At 39.8% G+C, this 21,553-nt stretch overlaps 1 protein-coding gene across 1 annotated transcript in view; it reads right to left on the bottom strand.

Annotated features, from left to right (window-relative positions):
- Positions 1 to 21,553, bottom strand: part of LOC122057294 (ferredoxin-dependent glutamate synthase 1, chloroplastic/mitochondrial-like) — a 77,878-nt gene that overhangs the window by 39,469 nt on the left and 16,856 nt on the right. Inside the window, exons 10-12 of the mRNA XM_042619347.1 lie at positions 9,217 to 9,376; positions 7,514 to 7,624; positions 7,171 to 7,386 (exon numbers count right to left, since the gene is read on the bottom strand). Coding sequence (XP_042475281.1) covers positions 7,171 to 7,386; positions 7,514 to 7,624; positions 9,217 to 9,376 — 487 coding nt within the window. The remainder of the gene's footprint in view (positions 1 to 7,170; positions 7,387 to 7,513; positions 7,625 to 9,216; positions 9,377 to 21,553) is intronic.

The following is a 21,553-nucleotide window of genomic DNA, read 5'->3' on the forward strand; positions in this document are numbered from 1 at the left end:
ATCAAAACAAATGCAGCCAAAAAGGGGAATATAAGTAACAAATCCTAAAGATGTCATCTTCATCTTCCATCTCTTTTTCTTGAGTTCTTTTCCTACCTCTGTTTTTGTTGTTGATGCTGCGACTACACCAATTTTCGACTTCGGTGAAATCAAAACTACCATCTGAAAATCCAAGGCTAATTTGGATAACAAGCTCCCCTTCTTGCTCTCTTGGAAAAGGAAAGTGGAAGTGAGGAAGACCTTAGACTGTATTCCATGTAAGTGTAACAGTGTAATTTATGTTAGCGTGTATGAGTAATGGTGTAAGTGAGGTTTGCATGTTAAAGGCCTTGCGCCATCTGTGGGCAGCAATGCCACATGCTCTTCAATTCCATGCAAGGCCCATTGAATACCAGTTGCCACATGCCTGTTTAAAGGCTTTGGATTTACCTGCCTCGGGATCTCCTCGAGGTCGAGAAGCTCGAAACCCCCAACGTACCATCGGTCCATCTTGTCACTACCGCTGGTCGCAATTCTTTCTCTGTCCTGCAGAGCTCTGTCGACTGCAACGATGCTGCCTGTCCCTATGACCATCGCTCTGAGGTGATTGTTACTTCTTCGATTGGCAACCTCCCTCCCCATGGTCGATCGAATGGTCTCTCCCTCATACATCTGTTCCTTCAGCAAGCCCCCTGCAAACCCATTCCTCCATCCAATGCTCTGTGCCTCCTCTGCCTCCCGACCCCCTTCGAATCTGACACCCTCTTTCGAATAATCAAATTCCATCTCGACCCTTCCATCCCCTCTTTTCTCTTTTGTCCAATTGGGCTCCTGAGGTGGGCCCCTACACTCCCCCCCCCCAACCCAAAAAGGAAAAATTCAATCGCAACCCCTCTCCTCTATTCAGTCAGCTCTCGCATCTCGTGAAAATCTGGTCAACCAATTACTGAAACGTGCCCAACAGGTTGAGTCATCCACTGCTACATTAGCCCACTCAGATACAGCTGTGCTTCTCACTTCCTCGTCTCTCACCACTTGGATTATTGATTCAGATTCTTCATCTCATATGACCGGTAAGTCAAATGCATTTTCTTCATTCCAGAAATCCTGTCATCCATCTTAAGTTATTCTCACTTATGGATCTTCTACCAAAGTTTCTAGTCATGGTGTGATTTCTCCTCCTTCCTTCTCATTAACTTATGTACTTCAAGTGCTCAATTGCTTTTAAATCTTTTTCTGCAAGTCAATTTACCAAGGCACTAAATTGTTCTATTACTTTTTATCTATCTTATTGTGTCTTTCAGGAACTGAAGCCAAGGAATACAATTGGTGGAGGCCATGAGAAGGTTGGTTTATCCTACTTTAACAGTGTTTGCTTCTCTACTGCTGCATATGCTCCTTCTTGTGGTGTCTTCTATACACTAGCATTATTGGGTGTGCCATTTGTCACAATCAAATCTTCAACAAATGATTCAGTTGCAATCTATTTCTTGTCTTGAGTACTGAGTCATGTGAACTTGGCAAGTATCATCGCACTACTTTTGCCTCTTGTGGTATTTCTAGGAGTCAATTTTATTTTCATTGGTCCATTCCAATATTTGGGGATCATGTCATATTAAGAGTAAGTCTAGTTTTTCTTAGTTTACTTACTTCTGTAGACAATCATTTTTGCACGACTAGGCTATATTTATTAAATAATCGCTTTAATTGTTATCTACTTTCAAACAATTTTATAAAACAACAGCAACAACAACCTCAGCCTTATTTCAACTTGATGGGGTCGGATACATGTATCCAAACAGAACAAAGTAGGGAAACCAATGTCTAAACAAAAAAGGGGGGGTGAAGAGATGAGAAAAAGAAAATAGGAAATGAGATGAGAAATGAAAAGTGGAAAAAAAAAAAAGACAGATGAAGAATGGAAGATGAAAGTAAGAGGAAAGAGACATAGCCAAACAAGTTAGAAGAATCTTAGCTAAATGAGGTCGGCTATATGGATCCTTAATCTCCAATGGGCTCTATTTAAGTTCATACTTGGGACAAGACCCAAAATATGCATGCCATTCCCCACAACTTCTCCTATGGTCATTTTAGGGTTGCCCCTAGCTCTTTTAGCTCTTTCAATTGGATTCATATCACTCCTTACTTGGTCGTCCCATGGCTTCCATTGAACATGACCATACCACCTCAAACGATTTTCTCAGAGCTTATCATTGATCGTGGCAACTCCCAAATCAGCTCTAAAATTTTTATTCTTTACTTTATTCTTTCTAGTTTTTCTGCACATCCATCTTAACATCCTCAACTTTGCTACACATAACTTCACAATATGACACTTCTTAACTGCCTAACATTCTACCACCATACATCATAGCCGGTCGTACAAGTTACAACAGTCCTAAAGAACTATCCTTTAAGATTTAATGAGATACACTGGTCACATAGTACTCCGGTCGCACCTCTCCACTTCGTCCATCTCGTTTTAACTCTCAATGAAACATCATCCTCTATGTCATATTCTTTATTAATGATTGATCCTAGATACCTAAAAGAGTCGCTTTGTGGTATCTCTCTTTCCTCAATTTTCACCATGTTATAATCCATTTTAGTGTGACTAAAATTACACATCATATACTCCATCTCCATTCTACAAATCTTAAAGACTCTTGTTCCCAAGGTTGATCTCCATAACTCTCACTAGGCATTAATCCCTATCTTTGTCTCATCCACCAATATGATATCACTGGCGAACAGCATACACCATAGGACCTCGTCTTTAATGCTTTTGGTTAGCTCATCCATGATAAGCGCAAAATACTGATACAACCCAAACATAATTGGGAATTTTGTGCCCTGACCTCCCACAGATCTCACACTAGTCACCACATCCTCATACATATCTTTAACTACATCCATATATTTACTTGACACCCCTCTCTTCACTAGAACAAGCTGGAAAAAAAATCTCTGGAGACTCCGTTATAGGATTTTTCCAGGTCAATGAAGATCATATGGAGATCCTCCTTGCTATTTATATCTTTCCATGAGTCTCCTCAATAAGTAGATAGCTTTTTTCGTGGATCTACCAAACATAAAGCCAAATTGGTTCACCGAGATATTCGCCTCTCTTCTCAGACGGGCTTTAGTAACCTTCTCCCAAAGTTTCATAGTATGGCTCATTAGCTTTGCACTTCTATAGTTATTGTAGCTTTGGGCATCACCTTCATTTTTGTAGACCGGGACTACAATGCTTCTCCTCCATTCATCTGGCATCTTCTTTGTGTTCATAATCCTGTTAAACAAATTGGTTAACCAATATACCCCACAAACTCTTAGGGTTTTCCAATGTACGAGTAAAGGTACATGGATTAGAGCACAGATCTAGTGAGCTCCAACTGACCAGCATAAGAGAGAAGTTTGTCTTTCCAAAGTTGAAGTCTTTTCTTCATAAGAGGTCCAACATGGGGGTGCTGTGGTGGGTAGTCAGCCTAGAAAAGATGAGGGGCAGCCCAAGGTACTCAACTAGAAGAGAGCCTAACAAGAAGCCAGTAAGCTCAAGAATGTGGACTTTGGAAGCATCAGGGACACCAGAGAGGAAATACGAGATTTGAGGAGGTTGATATGGAGGCCCAAGAGGCCTTTGAAGAGGAGGGACGATATGATGGTCGAGATGGAAAGAGGATCAGCCTTGAAGAGGATCATGAGGTTATCGACAAAGGCAAGATGGGTAAGAATGAGGGATTTACATTGGGGATGAGGGAGATGAGGTGCAGGTCAACGTAAGATTGAATAGATTTGGACAGCACTTCATGGGCCAAAGATAAGAGAAAGAGGGAGAGGGAACGGCCTTGTCTGATACCAGCCAAGGAAAGAAAGTAGCCGGCCGGGCTCTTATTGTCAATAATAAAGAAGCGAGGGGAGGAGATGCAGGAATAGATCCAATGAACAAAAGAGGGAGGGAAAGACATTTGGAGCAGGACTTTGGAGATGAAGTCCCATTTGATGGAGTCGAAGGCTTTGTAAATATCAATCTTAAGAAGAGTGGCAGGGGAATGAGTTTTTCGCTTGAACCCTCTGAGAATCTCATGGCACAAGATAATGTTGTTAACAATGATTCTTCCAACAATAAAGGCCGACTAGTTTGCACTGACTAAGGAGTCAATAACTAACTGAAGATGATGCCAAAATTTTAGCGATTAACTTGTAAAGGAGATAGATGGGTCTGAAACCATGCATGGAGTAAGGCACCTACTTTTTTAGGGATGAGGCAAAGAAATGTGTGATTAATCCTTTTGATTTGATTTGGATTAAAGAACAGGCTGCGGATGGCAGGGAAGAGGTTCAAGCTAAAAATCTCACAAGAAGAGAAGAAGCCCATGTTAAAGCCAACAAAGCTACCATCAAGCCCAAGAGCTTTGTTGGCTTTATAGGAGTGGATGGCAGCCAGAATTTTTGGATTATAGGGGATGGAGCAAAAAGAGGGGAGAAGATGGTCAGGGAGGGATGGGAGGCTAAGACGGAGAAGGGGGAGGGTGAAAGAGCTCAGAAAAATAGGTGACACCTTCTGATTTGATATCATTAGGGTTGGAGAGGATGGAACCATCACGAGAAATGAGAAAAGGAATGGAATTGACATTAGCTCTGGATTTCATTGACCTATGGAAGAAAGTAGAGTTGGAATCCCAAAGCTCCTGCCATTTAATTCTAGATTTCTGCTTGAGAAATCTCTCTTCTTGAGCAATGAGGGAGGAAAGCTCAAGGGAGATAGCTTTTTCTTCCTCAGCAAGGGCCGCGTTATGGAGATCTAATTGAAGCCTGGATTGAATAGACACAAGCCTATCATTATAGATGGAGACTCATGTAGAGATGTTCCCAAAGGAAGAGGAGTTCCAACACTTGAAGCAATTTTGACATTTCTAAGCTTCTTGGCAAAGGCAAGGAGGGGATAGGAAGAAGATTGGACATGAATGGCCCAAGTATCCCAGACTATGGAGAGGAAGTCTTGGTGAGAGGACGATATGTTGAAGAAATTGAAATGCTTGGGCCAAAGATGGAACGGAGCGACTACGAAGAGTTTCAGGAGTTACGAAGGAAGCTTCGGGTTCATACTAGTCGTGGGTTGAGAACGGGAATCGAACTCTATGAGATCTAATCTCCCGTTGTTCCTCAGTAGCTCAATGGGAGATTAACGGCCAAATATGAAGGGAGATGGGACTATGGTCAGAGATTCCTTGAAGGGGAAGGAGGACAGCAAAGCTTCATTGAAAAGAACCATGTCAAGCTTACTGGAAACTCTATCATGATTGTTGCGATAGTTATGCCAAGTAAGCTTGGCACCAGACTATCAGATATCATTCATGTCAATATCCTCTAGACAAATTGAAAGCTTCAATGGAGGTAGAATCAATTAAGTTGCCTCCCATTTTTTCATGGCCAAACCGAGCAACATTAAATTCTCCTACAGAACCCCAAGGGCGAGAACCAGTAACGAAGGCAAAGGAACGGAGATCCAACCACAAGGAAAGACTCTCTACGGCGGGATTCAAGGCATAGATAATGGCGAAGAAAAAGTTGCTGGCTCCAGAGGGATTGGAGATGGAGAGGTGGATGGACTGGGAAGTACAGGAAATCATAGAGACATGGAGGATGGAAGGATTCCAGAGGACCCAAATGCAACCATTAGGGGAGTGAGAGTAGTTAATTAGAGAGAAAGGACCGGGAAGGAGCGATTGAGGCAGCAATTTGGGAGGCATTGGAATCAAGGACTCTGGTTCCGAGAATACAGCAGAAAGCAGAGTAGGCAGAGAGAAGACGAGAACAAATGACGGAGTGCTTGGCGGAGGAATTCAAACCCCGGACATTCTAGATGAAGGATTTATAGAGAAGGAGAGGGGTGGAGCAACACACGCTCATGGGAGCTGGAAGAGGGCTGAAAATGGCTAGAAGGCTTAACGCTCTTATGGCGTGCTGGTATTACTTGAGAGCAGAAGGCATGGCAGAGCTGCTGGTCTTCACTTGGGAAGAGGCTGAGGAGCTGCTCTTCACTGTGGAACTTCTTAGTTTTTGCTAACGAAGGCTTAATGCTTTTCATTAATGTCTGGCTTTGGTGTTATTAGTCAATTAATGGAAAGGCACAAGTAGACTCATTGTAAGGCAGTGTGTCGTATTTTGAGGTATTTAAAGGATGTGCAAGAAATCATGGACGCCACAATTATATTAATATTTTTCATTATTCTGATGTTGATTAGAATGGTGCTGATTATGATCAAAGATTAACTACCAGTACTGTATGTTGGTGATAATCTTGTAATACGGCAGAGTAAGAAACAAATGACAATGACTCGGAGTGCTGAGGCTGAGTATAGGGCTAGGGCACATACAGTGGCTGAATTAATGTGGTTAAAACTTCTTATTCAGAAACTTGGTTTTCCTGATGCCAAACCTATTGACATGTAACATGATAATCAGGCTACTATCTATATTGCTAGTAATCCAGTTTTTCATTAACGTACCAAGCACATTGAGGTTAAGCATCATGTTGTGCAAAGTGTTGTGATGAGGAAACTGATTTCTATTCCTTTTGTTAGCTCTGCTAAGATTGGTGGCCTGTTAACCAATGCTCTATTTCATAATGTATCACTTCAAGTATGTTCCAAGCTGGGCATGGGAGGTGTGCATGCTTCAGCTTGAGGAGCAGTGCGAAGGAATTATGTCTAGTGTTGGTGCAACAGGGTGTTTTCATCATTATACTTTACTGTTTTTGGGTTTATGCGAGGATATACATAACCCAAAGGGTCTATTTGCAATTTATATAGTTTAAATTATTCCAAATAAAGTAATCACTATTGGTGGGAGAGTATTCTCTTCTCCTTATAGCCAATGGTCTACCTCTTCTTCTCTATTGACTCCCTTTTCTCTTTTCTTCTTGCTATTTTCTTTACTTTATTTTTTTCACAGACTAAAAGGTTACATAGTAATCTTCCCATAAGAGAAAAACAACTTGAACATAAGGTTTCCTTCACGTAAAACCAGGGTATGAATTTGACAAAAAGGATTCACAAAAACAAGCTAGTGAGAAAATTTTGTAGAAGCAAAGGAAACATAATTTCACAATACCCAATTTATATGAAAACTAATAAAATGGGGCATGGCAACTTAGCTATAAATAGCAACACAGAGAATAATATTTACCAGTTCCTCAGAGCGGTCAGAGAGAATAAGAAGTTGTGAACCACTTCGAACAGCTTCATCAGCAGCTTCACATAGTTTCTTTATTGTCTTTTCTATGGAACCCTCAACCCCTTGCCCAATATCAAAAAACGTTGGTAATACTTGAGGTTTCAGGTTGGGATCCTTTATCAACAACTCAAGCTCCCCTTCATTCAACACAGGACTAGACAAAATAACCTTATCATAAAAAACAAAAGGATTGTTAGGGTAGTCAATTTATAACGTTAGACAAAGGTCAGCAGAACTGATTAGAATGTCCACTAAATTCATGACAACATATTGCAGAAATTAAAAACAAACAAACCTGTGCAGCATTTTCTGGTCCAACGTCTAGGATGTTTCCACGCTTCCCTATGTTGACTTCAAGTGACATAACTAATCCTTCTCTAAGGGGGTCAATCGCTGGGTTGGTAACCTTAACCCCAAAAAAAAAAAAAAACTTAACAAAAAAAAAAAAAGAGAAATAAAGAACAGGAAGTCATAAACCAAAATGAAACTAAAACCATAAGAATTTTGAAAACTTCACGTCATGCTAAAAAATGAAATATGATAATTGCTACTGAAAAGGTCATCTCAAGGTACCTTAAACAAAAAGATAAAAACATAAAATTATTCCATATTTCATCTCAATAAAAAAAATATCAGTTGCTGATCCTGCCAAGTAGACCAACAGGCATATCCACATGATGATGATGATGACAATGATTAACCATAATTCTGGACAACTGTCAAACAATTCCAGTCATTAGAGAGGGAGGAAGACATTTTGGGTCAAGATTAACATTGTTGATCCTACTGATCTGGCTCCAAGAGGAGATGCCAGATTATGGGGTAAAGACAAGAAAATTATTGGGTGTGAATTTTATTGGATGGGATCAATTTATATGTCATTATTTCAAAAGGTTGGAAGAGCACAAAAGGCAGTAAACGACATTAACCACTCAGTAAAAGCTCTCAGTTAGCATGAGATAGATTAACTCACTAAGTTCAATTAATTTAGCCTCAATTGTATGGAAGTAGACTAATTTACTAAGATATAACTAATTCACAATAAGTAATTACTGTCACTTGAACTCAGATTGCTGTGCCACCTGAGTTTGTTAGAATGGATCAATGGAATTCAGAAGGTGCAATTCAATCAGAAAAGTTGTATTATGAACCCTCTTTTAGGATGGCCAGTAAATCTGAGAAACTCAAGAATTTTAGGCTTATTAATGTATAGAATTTAAAGAAAATACCATACAGTATATCCAATGCAATTTGCAAAGCTATTTTGAATTGTTTTGTCTTGCCTTCGTTCTGTGTAAATATTGCAGAGCTCTTGCATGTGGAGTTAATTCTTTCTATTAATAAATGGCTTTAACTAAAACAGAGGGGGGAGTGGGGGAAGACTAGGCGGGGAACCGAAGCAAGGCTACAAGGGGAAGAGGTCTATGGGGAAGAGAGCATCTTCATAATGAGAAACAAAGTTGTTTCTAAGGCTGAGGTGTTGATGAATCAGTAGTGGAAGGGAGGGAATGTTAGGGGAGCTGATTATGGTTAATGGTTGGTGATGAGGTGGAGCATTAGTGCTTTTTCCATGCTGGTGGGTTGTTTCTCCACCTTGTTAGCTATTCTCAGGCCTAATGAAGCTGCATATTTTTTCTAGTTTCATGTTTATATATTCTGCATCCAACCCAAGAAGTTTCATACTCATAAATCTTATTTACATCTTTATAATCAGCTTCTGCATTTTGCATCATTAAACACAGGACCAAGAAGTTAGCTCAGGTAAATAGAGAACACCCATATGCTCCAAGTTTTTACAGGTTTTGCATCTTCTAGTGGTAATATCAAAAGCAAACTGAAACCAAATATGAACCTGACTCCAGAAAGAAAGGGAATGGATTTCAATCCCTAACAGAAACTAAACTAAATTCAGTCCAGAGTATTATGTTTCAAAACAAGCAGAGGCTTATTAGCTCGTGTCATGGGTTCACTCAGATAAGCCAAGATATTCCAGCAAACCTGTGCAAATCTTTGCTTGAAGTAATCATAAAGCATGTGTGCCTTCTGAGACAGTACAGCCAATGGGATATCATCCCCCATGCAAAACGTAGGCTCCTTCCCTTGTGCAGCCATGGTTTCAATAACCATCTGGACATCCTCGCTCGAATAGCCATATGCCCTAGTTCCACAAAAATGCAAAAGAATATAATTTTTCACAAAGGGGCATATCACCAATCACCATTTCTTTCAAATCTTTAATCCATCATCAATGACTTGAGAACACTATCAAATGAATATGATAACAAACTGAAATACAGTCAACAACAGGGGCTTCAAAATTGCCACATTCCATATCTCTTTGAAAACTGCGGAAATAACACAGATGGTCATCAACCTTGCTAATACAGTCCCATACAAGTAGGCAAACAAGTTGCTTTACAGAAACCCATCCCTAAAGCTGCAAGTGAAAATATATCTTCACGCTATACTGAATAAAACTTGTCCCTTACATTGTTTCATTCACCTCCTTCCACCCAAAAATAAAACAGGCAAGCTGGTCTTATCACATATATGAAATTAATTCAATCTAAGAAACCTAATGATACTTCTTCAAGAAAAATGCATGAAGAAATCAAAGTAAATATATCACTTTAAGAAATCAAACCAAAATAAAAATAAAAGAAAACTAGTTCTATCAATGCAGACATGGAACTTTAAAGTGTTTCTAGGCGCCATTGGTGCTACATCATATACAACTCTAATAACTTGACAAAAATGTTGAAGAAACAGAAATGATACAAATAGCCCTAACAAATAGCCCTAACCAGCATTAGTTAAACACAAACATACACCATCAAGCATGATACACATATCGATAACAATGATATTACAAAACAACTAAATCATCACCAAGGACCGAAATTTGGGCAAGGTTTATGCAGACAAAGAGGCAGTCCAACTTGATTGGGATGGAATAAACTTATTTTTGAGTGCCCAATGGGTTATATGGGTATTGGGCTTTCACAATGGCTATACGTTTTAACTGGGTCATTTTAAAAGCCCAAACATGAGGGATTTGGGTTCTAATGTTCTGTACATGATTTATAGTCATGTTAACAGCTAGATTTTTGAAGTATATGCATATCTATGTAGACAGCCATTCAATCCCACGAAATTATGATTAATATTATTGCAGTTTTCTTCAAGATTTGGCTATGTGGATGTCAGAGTTCATGTAATAAGGGTATTAAGGGATACTTTTTTATAAGCTTGTATTTTTTTCCTTTTCTCCCTCCCTAGGTACACTTATGTTAGTATGGGGGTATTGATGTAATTCTATAAGTTATAAAAAAAATTAGTAAATATAGAGAAAGAAATTCATTCCTTGTCAATCCTCCTCTGCCCAAGCCATTCACATCTCTATCTCCCACCATTCTGGTCCCTTCATCTACTTTCTCTCAATCATTTATGTTCATAATAGAGCTTCTCTTAGGCTCCCCCTTGGCATGACCTACTTTCCTTTGCCCCCTTCGCAGGATCCAGGCCTTGGGGAATTGCTGGAGACTTCAATGTAATCCGTTTCAGCCATAAAAAGCATAGGGAGAACCCCATCGATTCTCAGACTATTGAATCTTTCAACGACTGCATTGATGATCTCAATCTCACTGATCTCAGATGGTCTGGAGTCGAGCTTACTTGACACAATAGAAGATCTGGCAATCATCGAGTGGCTTGTAAGCTCGATAGGGCCCCTGTTAATGAAGCCTGGCTTGACTCTTACCCTTCATCTCATGCCTGCTTTGGCCTTCCTGGGATTTCGGACCATAGCCTCATCTCAATCCATGTCCTCCGCTTCCGCTCCTTTGGTCCTAAGCCTTTCAAGTTCTTTGACATGTAGATCTCCCATCCCGATTTCCAGCCTTTAGTCCATAGTGCTTGGAACATCCCACCCCTCGCTCCCTTTCCCCTCTCCTTGTTTTTGCCAAAAAACTTAAGAACGTTAATGCTATCTTAAAGCTTTGGAATTCTTCCACCTTTAAGAACATCTCCTCTCGGGTCTCCTCTGGTCAGGACAAACTCCACTCCATTCAATCCAGACTCCAGCATTATCTCCTCAACCATGTCCTGGCTAAGGAAGAGAAAGTTGTTGCTTCTGACCTGTCCTTGCATCTGGATCAAGAAGAAAGCTTCCTTCGTCAGAAAGCCTACATCAAATGTCTTAATTTGTAGGACTTTAATTCGGCATATTTCCACAATTCTCTTATAGCTATGAATAATGCCAACACCATTCTTAAGCTTATCTCCCCCTCCGGGATTGAGTTCTATTCCCCAGATATCATCAAGACGGAAGCTGTCTCTCACTTTCAGGGGCTCTTTTGCCCTTCCCCTATCCCTCCCCCCATCCCCCCAATCTCCTCAATAAGTTTGCCACTGATGAGCTCCTCCCTTTCCTCCAATCCATTCCCAGGGAGGAGGAAATCCTCTTGGCCATCCTATCCCATAAGGCCAATAAAGCCTTGGGTCCCGAATCCCGATGGTTTTAATATGGGCTTCTTCTTCGCCTATTGGAACACCATCCGCAATGACCTCATTCTTGCGATGCGTAGTTTCTCGGATCAACCACACTTTCCTCTATCTCATCCCTAAAAAGGAAGGTGCGATTTTTATGAATGACTTCAAACCCATTTCTCTCTGTAATCTTCTCTACAAGTTCATTGCCAAAATCCTTGCCAATAGGATCCAAATAGTCATTGACTCCTTTGTTAGTCCCAATCAATTTGCCTTTATTGCGGGAAGGAGCATTTCGGATAACATTATCCTCTGTCATAAGATCGTTCATAGTTTCGACCGCAAGTCTCACACTCCGGCTGCCCTCCTCAAGATTGACATCCATAAAGCGTTTGACACAATCAATTAGGACTTCATTTCCAATGTTCTGCTCCAATTGTCCTTTCCGGCCTCTTTTGTCCACTAGACCCGCTCTTGCATCTCCTCCCCTCACTTCTCTATCTTAGTAAATGGTAGCCCGGCCGGTTACTTCCCCTTAGGGTGTGGTATCCACCAAGGATGTCCCCTTTCTCCTCTTCTCTTTTCCCTTTCCTTGGAAGGTCCTTTTCCGCTCCATCCAATCTGTCACCAACCTCTATCTCATTTCTCCCATCCCTAAATGCAAATCTCTTCTCTTCTCCCATTTGGCTTTTGCCGATAACATCATGATCTTCTCTAAGGTTGACTCTCTCTCCATCACCACTATCATGACCACTCTCCGCTCCTTTGAATCTCTTTCAGGTCTCAACATCAACCTCCTCAAATCCAATATCTTCCTCTCCAATGTCTCCCCTGAGGCCCAAGACACCCTTTCCAGAATCTCTAGAATCCCACTGGGTCCCTTGCCTGTTAAATACCTAAGCCTCACTCTCATTTCCTCCAGGCTTTCTTCCCACCATTGTACCCCCTTGCTTGACCACCTCAGGAAAAAGCTCCAACTCTGGAAAGAGAAAGGCAAACTCCTCTCATTTAGAAGTCGTCTCACCTTGATTAGGTCGGCCCTCCAATCCATGTATCTTTATTGGTCCAGTACCTTTGTCCTCCCTGCCTCCGTGATTAAGTCTTTTGAAGGTCTCCTTTGCTCCTTCCTTTAAAACGGCTCTGAATCCTCCAAATTCCTTAGGCCTCTTAGTTGGAAGAAAGCTTGTCTTCCCAAATCTGAAGGAGAATTAGGGATTAAAAGAATCAAAAATGCCAATTCTGTGGGAGTCCTAAGCTCATCTGAAAATTTGTGTCCAAGCATAAAAGCATTTGGGTCGATTGGATCCTCTCTGGATTGCTCAAGCATAACTCCCTTTGGGCAGCCCCTTCCATTTCTGATGCCTCCTGGATTTGGAGAAAGATCCTTGATTATAGACCCATTGCCCTCTCTGCCATTTCCTATTCCATCGGAAATGGCCGGTCAACTTCTCTTTGGAAGGACCCTGGCATCCTTTGAGCATTCTGTCTCATCTGATATCTCTCAGAGTTATCTACTCTTCTGGCTTCCCCGCCAATGCTTTTGTCTCCTTGATCCTTTCTCCCAGTGGCTGGTCCCCTCCCTCCTCTCCTTGATCTTTGGACCTCCCTCCCTCCCTCCTCTTCCGACTGGTCAAAGAGGAAGAGAAGATAAGTGCAATTGGCTCCCCTCCTTCAATGGGATCTCCTCCTCTGTCTCTGCTTGGTCCTTTGTTCGAACCCCTTCCTCGGTGGTCCCGCGGCATAAGTTTGTCCGGTTTAAAGGCCATATTCCCCGTCATAGCTTCACTCTATGGTGCTGCCTATCCAATTATCTCCATACCCAATCCTTCCTTATTCACCGCCACATCCCCACCAACCCTTCCTGCTGCCTATGTCCCCAGGGTATGGAGGATATCCCCCATCTCTTCTTCTCCTATCCCTTCTCCTCCCTTGCCTGGATATCTGTCCTTTCCAAGTGTCGGCCGGCTAGGAGATCCATTCACCCTTTTGACAGTGAATGGTTATGGATAGACATGACCTCTAGTTCTTCCATCTGTGACATCGTTGGTAAATTTGTTTTTTGCGCAACTATTAACTATCTCTGGATGGAGCATAACATTCGTAGATAGACCCCCAAATCTCTATCTCCGGATGAGATTTAGAAAGCTATCTACTTTGATGTTACTTCCAAAGTCCAAGCCCTCCAAGCCCGTCCTGTTCCCAACTCCCTTAGAAATACCCACATCATTGCTTCTTAGAACCTTCAGGTTGATCTCATTCAATTCACTTGACGGAATTATGGCTTTCTTCCCCCGGCCTTTTTGTTATCCCTGGTTATGATGTTTTGTCTTTTGTTCTATTGCCGATTCCCCCTGGGATGGCTTTTCCTTGTTGGCTTAAGCCTTCCCTTCCCCCACTTTTCCCCCTTGTATATTCTTCTCCTCCTGGTAATGAACTATTTATTCATCCAAAAATATATATATATATATATATATATATATTCCTTCCCCAAGCATTCCGTGCACTCTCTTCTTCACTTTTATCACTTCAAGTTTGGTATCAGTGCCAGGTTTAAGAGTCGGCCAGCAACCTCCCTCTCCATTGTGCCTCTAAATGGAATCCTAGAAGAGTATAGGTGATGAAGACATCATCCAGGGATTTGGGACATATCAAAGGAGACACTGATCTGTTTAACAAGATTATGAACAAAAGGAAATGCCAGATGAATGGAGAAGAAGCATTGTAGTCCCAATATACAAAAATAAAGGGGATAATTTTATTCAGAGCTGTAATAACTATAGATACATGAAATTACTGAGTCATACTATGAAATTATGGGAGAAGGTTATTGAAACCCGACTGACAAAAGAAACTATGATCTCGGAGAACCAATTTAGTTTTATACTAGGTAGATCCATAAGAGAGGCTATTTACCTACTAAGGAGGCTCATGGAAAAATATAGAGCTAACAAAAAGGATTTCCATATGGTCTTTATTGACCCACAAAAAGCCTATTACAGAGTCCCTAGAGATTTAATCCAACATGTACTATAGAAGAAAGGGTATTGAGTAAATATGTAGATAGAATCAAAAATATGTATAAGGACATGGTGACTAGTGTCAGAACTGTGGAAGGTCAAGCTAGTGATTTCCCAATTACGATTGGATTACACGAAGGGATCAGCCTTAAGCCCTTTTTTTCTTTTTGCACTTATCATGGATAGTTTAACAAGAACATTCAAGACGGGGTCCCGTGGTGTATGCTTTTGGTTGATGATATTGTTTTGGTGGATAAGACAAAAACAGGGATTAATGCTAAGTTGGAGTTATAGAGATCAACCTTGGAAACAAGAGGTTTTAAAATAAGTAGATCAAAGACAGAGTATACACTATCACTTTAGCCACACTATGATGTACGACAATATGGTGAGAATTGCGACGAGAGAGATACTGCAAAATGATTATTTTAGATATCTAGGGTCAACCATAAATAAAGAAGGTGACATTAATGATAATGTTACACAGAGAATTAAAGTGGGATGGATAAAGTGGCGAGGTGCGAACAGAGTGTTGTGTGACCAATGTATTCCTTTAGAGCTCAATGAAAATTATATAGAATTGTTGTACGACTGACTATGAAGTATGGGGCAGAATGTTGGGAAGCTAAGAAGTGTCATATAGAGAAGTTATGTGTAGCAAAGATGAGGATGTTAAGATGGATGTGGCAAAATTATGAAGGAAAAAGTAAGGAATGAATATATTTGAGCTGATTTGGATTGGCCCGATCAATGATAAGCTCCGAGAAAGTTGCTTGAGGTGGTATGGCAATGTTCAATGGAGGCCTCGGGACACCCCAATAAAGAGGAGCGATCTGATTCAGATTGAAGGAGCTAAAAGAGCTAGGGGCAGGCCTAAAATGACCATAAAGGAAGTTATAAGGAACGACATGTATAGTCTATGCCTTATCCCAAGTATGACCTCGGATAGAGTCGAATTAGGGCAAGGATCCATGTAGCCGACCCCATTTAATTGAGATTTTCCTGAGTAACTAGTGTTATGCTTCTTCTTCTTCTTCTTCTTCTTCTTCTTCTTCTTTTTTTTTTTTTTTTTTTTTTTTTGGTGAATGATAAATTCATTACCAAGAGAGGGAATATAATACTAGTGTTATGCTTCTTTCCTTTTTCCTTTTACTTTTACTTTTACTTTTTTACCTTTTTTCTTTTGCACGGATCCATGTAACCGACCCCATTTAAGTTGGGATAAGGGTGAGCTCGTTGTTGTAGAGGAGAAATCGATGTACACAGCAATATATCACTTCATTAGCCTACGGCTAGATGACCAGCATTATATGTAGTTCTTTTATTGATTTGTTGTACTTTTATTTGGGGCCAGACTATCTTATTTTTTTTATTGTGTTTTGCTGTTATTATGTTGCAGTTATATGGTAGTTGTTGTAGGAAATAACTGTTTAGAGGTTTAATATGTAGTCATGAGAGTAACTATTTTAGGAAACAACTTTTTTTTTGTGTAATTTTATAAGGCCCTTTGTAGTCATGATGGGAATTGAGAAGACAATGAATGAATGAATGAAAATATTTTGGAACTTCGAGATTATCATCTTCTTCTTCAGCGTGAGTGACTCTATGCAATTCTTGGAGTGAATACAAGATGGTGTGAAGCCAAGGTGATCTTCTAATTACTTTTTAATATTCTTCTTCTTTTCTATCCACTTCATTTTTTCAAACTCTATACCTACAGCAAATCATCCCTGTTTGATTGCCCCCAAAATCCATTGTTGTTTGTTCCATCTTATTTCTCCCAGCCTCCATTTTCATTTCCTAAGAGAAGCCCATAAACCCCAATAAATCATACTTGTTTGGCTGGAATAGGATTGATAGTGAAGAAAGATGTGGTATCCCAATTTCCCTTGACCCTCCTTAGCCAAATCACTAAGAAACCCAATTTCCCCTCCTTGTCTATACTTGATTATTGAAAATTTCTTGTCAGTTCTTATATCAGTCCCATATCTCCAATTTTTATCTCAATTTCAGCCCCAAATACATTGAATATTCTTCTATCAACAAGAAGGAGGCCTTGAGGATACAATCTTTGGAGTTAAGTAGTGATTCAGCCATAGTTGTCACGGCGACGCCTTGGCGTCCAGGCCTTTTTTTAGGGACAGGGCGAGGGACGCCATTGTTTACGTATAAAAGGCGGTCGCCTTTGGTATCAAGGCGTCGCCTTTGGCGCCTTGGACGACTTGGTAGGCAAGGCGACCGCCTTGTGTGTGTGTGTGTGTGTGTGTTTTTTTTACTTTCACTTAATTATTTGTTTTTTATATTCTAATTGTAAACTTTTCATTTGATGAAGTACAGGTTTTTAAATGGTGTGAGATGCATGGAATCATTTTACTCCTCAAGTGAACAAAAAAAAAAAAAAATTTTGGTGGTGGGGGGAAATATAACATGAAAGGTTTATAATTTAAAACCCTCCATGTTTCTCTCCCGGTGAAGTCTCTCTGCCATTACAATCGTAGAACTTTGGATTCATTGATTCAACCGACCGATTGAGATTGAAGTTGGACTAGGCTGAAATCCATCGTTCCCTCCTCTGTTTCGACTTCAGGTATGTTTGTAATTTTTTTTTCCCTCCCTGCTACTTCGTCTTCGAGCTACGAATGTTTTTTTTTCCCTCTTCTTCCTCTGCTTCTTCTTCGTCAACGATTCTTTTTTTTCTTTTTTCTCTCTTCTTCCTCTGCTTCTTCTTCGTCTACGACTTTTTTTTTCTTCTTCTTCTTCCTCTGCTTCTTCGTCTACGACTCTTCTTCTTCTTGTCTCTTCTTCCTCCTTAGCTTCGTCTGTCCTGGCAGCCCTGCTGCTAGTGGCTAGTGTTTTTTTTTTTTTTTTTTTCTTTTTCCCCTCTGATGTTCTCGAATGCTTCTTATGGAGGCTGCCGGTTCTTTCTATGCTTCTTCTTCTTCTTCTCTGCTTCTCTGCTAGTGCTTACCTTTTTTTTCCCTGCAAGTAGACGTAGACTGTAATCTGTAATTCTGTATTATGAATTTATGATTGCATGATTACTACTGTTGTGCATTAGTGTTGTGCATTAGTGCTATGCTTTTTTTTCTCTTATGAATTTTTTTTACTACTGCATGATTCCTTCTTCTCCTGCTAGTGCATTTCCCTGCTACTGTAGGTAGGTTGTAGTGCATTGGTTATTATATTTTAGCTTGTAAAGTGCATTGTAGAGTGCTATGCTTTTTCTTATTTTTTGTTACTTAGTTTCTCTTGTTGTTGTTCCTTATGTTTGTGTAGTGCTGTAGTTTATTCAAATAGATATGGCTACTAGTGGTAGTGGCGGGCCATCTGCTAGCACTAGCGCATCAACATATGATCCAAGCAAAGATCCAACTAGGAAGGCCAAATCAAAAGACCCTGGGTGGAAGTATGGATATTGGCCAGATCTTAATGATAAGAACTTAGTGCGATGTACACTTTGTGGAAAAGATGCCAAAGGAGGAATCAAAAGGCTTAAGCAACATTTAATTAGTGGGTATGGAGATATATCAAAGTGCCCAAAAACAACTGCAGCAATCGCTAGAGAGATGCATGAAGCTATCATGCGAAATCAGAAGAGAAAGCCTGATGTATTTGATGAGGATTATTCTGTTGGTCATCAGGAGGGAGAGGATTTGCCTGAAGAGATAGAAAGTGGAGGGCAACTCTAGTCTGGTGTACCAAGGCCCTCAACTATAGACTCCTCAATAAAGAACCTTGTACCAAGCTCTAGGACATCTTCCAAAAGGAATAAAGCTAATGTTATTACACAAGTGGCAGTAAAGGGTCCGATAGATTCTTATCTTCGACGGACTCCTGAAGAAATAGTTGGTGAGAGGAGGTCTAAAGGTTCTACCCAGACAACAATACAAAGCAGCTTAAGATCAAATGCAGACAGAAAGAAAACTAATGCATATGTTGCAAAATGGTTTTATGAAGCTGGCATCCCATACAATACTGTCAAGTTAAGGAGCTTTGAGGAGATGGTTGAAGCCATTGCACAGTTTGGGTCAGGATATAAGCCCCTTTCTTACCATGAGTTGAGAGTGCCCTTGTTACAGGATGAAAAAGCTCAGATTGACTGTATCAAGAAGAAATATGAAGATTATTGGAAAAGGCACGGGTGCACTCTTATGTCTGATGGGTGGACTGACAAGAGAGGTAGACACTTGATTAATTTCCTTGTCAATTGTCCATTGGGGACTTATTTTATGGGCTCTGTAGATGTATCTAGTGAGTCTCAATATGCAGACATGTTATTTCAGCTGTTTGATAGTAAAATTGAAGAAATTGGGGAGGATAATGTGGTATAAGTAGTTACAGACAATGCAGCTAATTATGTTGCAGTTGGTAGAATGTTGATGGAAAAACGGAGTAAGCTTTATTGGACTCCTTGTGCAGCTCATTGTTTGGACCTCATGTTAGAGGACATTGGCAAGTTGAAAGCTTATAAAACAACAATAGAGAGGGCAAAAACAATGACAAGTTTTGTCTACAGACATTACAAACTTGTTGATGCTTTGAGGAAAAAGACAAATGGAATAGATCTGGTGAGGTCTGGAGTTACAAGATTTGCTACCTCATTCTTGACACTACAAAGTTTGTACAAGAACAAGGATGCCTTGAAGCAATTATTTGTATCTGATGATTGGAATAGTTCTAAGTTGTCCAAGACAGAGGCAGGTAAGAAAGTACTTGAGACAATACTTGCACAAACATTCTGGAACAGTGTACTAGATTGCTTAAGAGCATCCCAACCAATTTTAGTTGTCTTGAGGTTAGTAGATGGTAATGAGAGGCCTGCATTGCCTGAAGTTTATTTGGCAATGGAAATAGCATAGAAAAAGATAAAAGTAAATTTTTCCAACAAAGAACGGTCATGGAAGAAGGTGTTAGCAATTATTGATGACCGTTGGGAGGTCCAAATGGATCGACCTTTATATGCTGCTGGCTTTTACCTAAATGCTAGCAAATATTTTGACTACATCAATGATGAGAGACTCCCTTTTGAAGAATCATGTAAAATACAAGATGCATTCATGAAAGTTATTGAAAGAATGGTGCCCGACTTAGCTGTGCAAGACAAGATCATACGTGAGTCTCAAATGTACAGAAAATGTGAAGGTAGCTTTTCAAGGAGTTTGGCTATTAAACAACGGAAAGCCGGTGAAGGAGCATTGGATCCTAGTAAGTACTAAGTATTTTTTTTTTTTAATTTTAATAAGTATTTAACAATATGTGTATCTAATTTTTTCCTTGTATATAGTCTCTTGGTGGGAAACACATGGATCTTCGGCCCCTACGCTTCAACAATATGCAATACGCATATTAGGCCTTTGTTGCTCCGCTTCCGGTTGTGAGCGCAATTGGAGCACATTTGATTTTGTACGTATTTTTTAAATATTAGTTTGTAATTATACTTTTTACATCTATTTCTTGACTTAAATAAAGAGTATTTATGGATTCAGATTCACACCAAGAAGAGGAATAGACTAGAACATCAGCGCTTGAATGATCTAGTCTATATCCAATATAATCGTCGGCTTCATTCAAGGTTCCAAGAAAGAAGGGAAAAGGGCAGCAATTATGATCCATTAATTCTTGATGAAATGAATTGGAGTAGTGAATGGATAACAGGGGATCAAGAAGATGGAGATTTAGTCCATCCTGGAGACGACCTCACATGGGGAGATGTTGATAGAGCAGTTGGTGCATCTACATCAGTGGGGGGTCGTAATTTACCTAGGAGGGCTCAAGGATCAACAAGTGCAGCCAATATTTGCTACACACGTCGTGGTAGGGGAAGGGCCACTATTGAGGAATCGTCAGATGATGAAGTTGAAGAAGAGGTCCACGATGTGGTGCGTGATGATGAAGATATTGAAGAAGACTTTGGTGATGGGCCAACTGATTCTATGAGTCAACAACAACAGGAGGGAGAAGAAGTAGATGTTGATTTGTTAGCTTGATTATGGTTAAACAAGAACAAAGTTTAGCTTGATGGTTTATTTTGTTGTTTTAAAATTTATACTTTAAAGCTTACTAAAGTTTAGCATTTTGGTTTATTTTTATGTTTCTCAATTTCCATTAGGTGTTTTTAATTCTCCCCAGGTAGGATTGGAACCCATAGCCTATCACCTATCATGAGTCATGACTCATATATTAAGGAACAAGGTTTCTCTTGTTGCTTAGTGTTTTAGTATCACTAACTTATATGTATTGATTGACAGAGGGTTAAACATTAAAATATCATGGTTCATGGACTCATGATCTATGATGAACTTTGTGGATCTCGTTTTGGGCATCATAGAGGTAAGTATATCTAACTACATACTTAAATAGTTAAATATTATATTATTTATAATATTTCATTAGAAATTATATGTTGTTATGCCTTTTGTTTTATTTATAGCTTTTTTTTTATGAATAATTTTTTATTTTTTGTTGTGTTTTCTCATGTTAGAAAATATATCACTTTGCAATTTGCATTGATATGAATTTCATGTTGAATGTTGATTCTTGTCTCTTGATGTTGCTTAAAGTGTGTACTTTTTTCCCTTGATGTTGCTTAGAGTCGTGTTTCTTGTATTTTGATATAACTTAAAGGCTTGATTTTTTACAAGCAATTTAAAATTAAGTATATCATTGTTATACAGTTATACTAGATATTATAGATATATTAAAAAAATAGTAACATCTTTTTTGGCGCCATATTCACCTTAAGGCGGGCGCCTTCTCGCCTAAGCGCTTAGACAGCCCTCCAGCGCCTTGGTTCGCCTTGGCGCCGTGACAACTATGGATTCAGAACTTAT

This window comes from Macadamia integrifolia, chromosome 12 (assembly GCF_013358625.1).
Source record: "Macadamia integrifolia cultivar HAES 741 chromosome 12, SCU_Mint_v3, whole genome shotgun sequence".
In the NCBI taxonomy this organism is placed as follows: domain Eukaryota; kingdom Viridiplantae; phylum Streptophyta; class Magnoliopsida; order Proteales; family Proteaceae; genus Macadamia; species Macadamia integrifolia.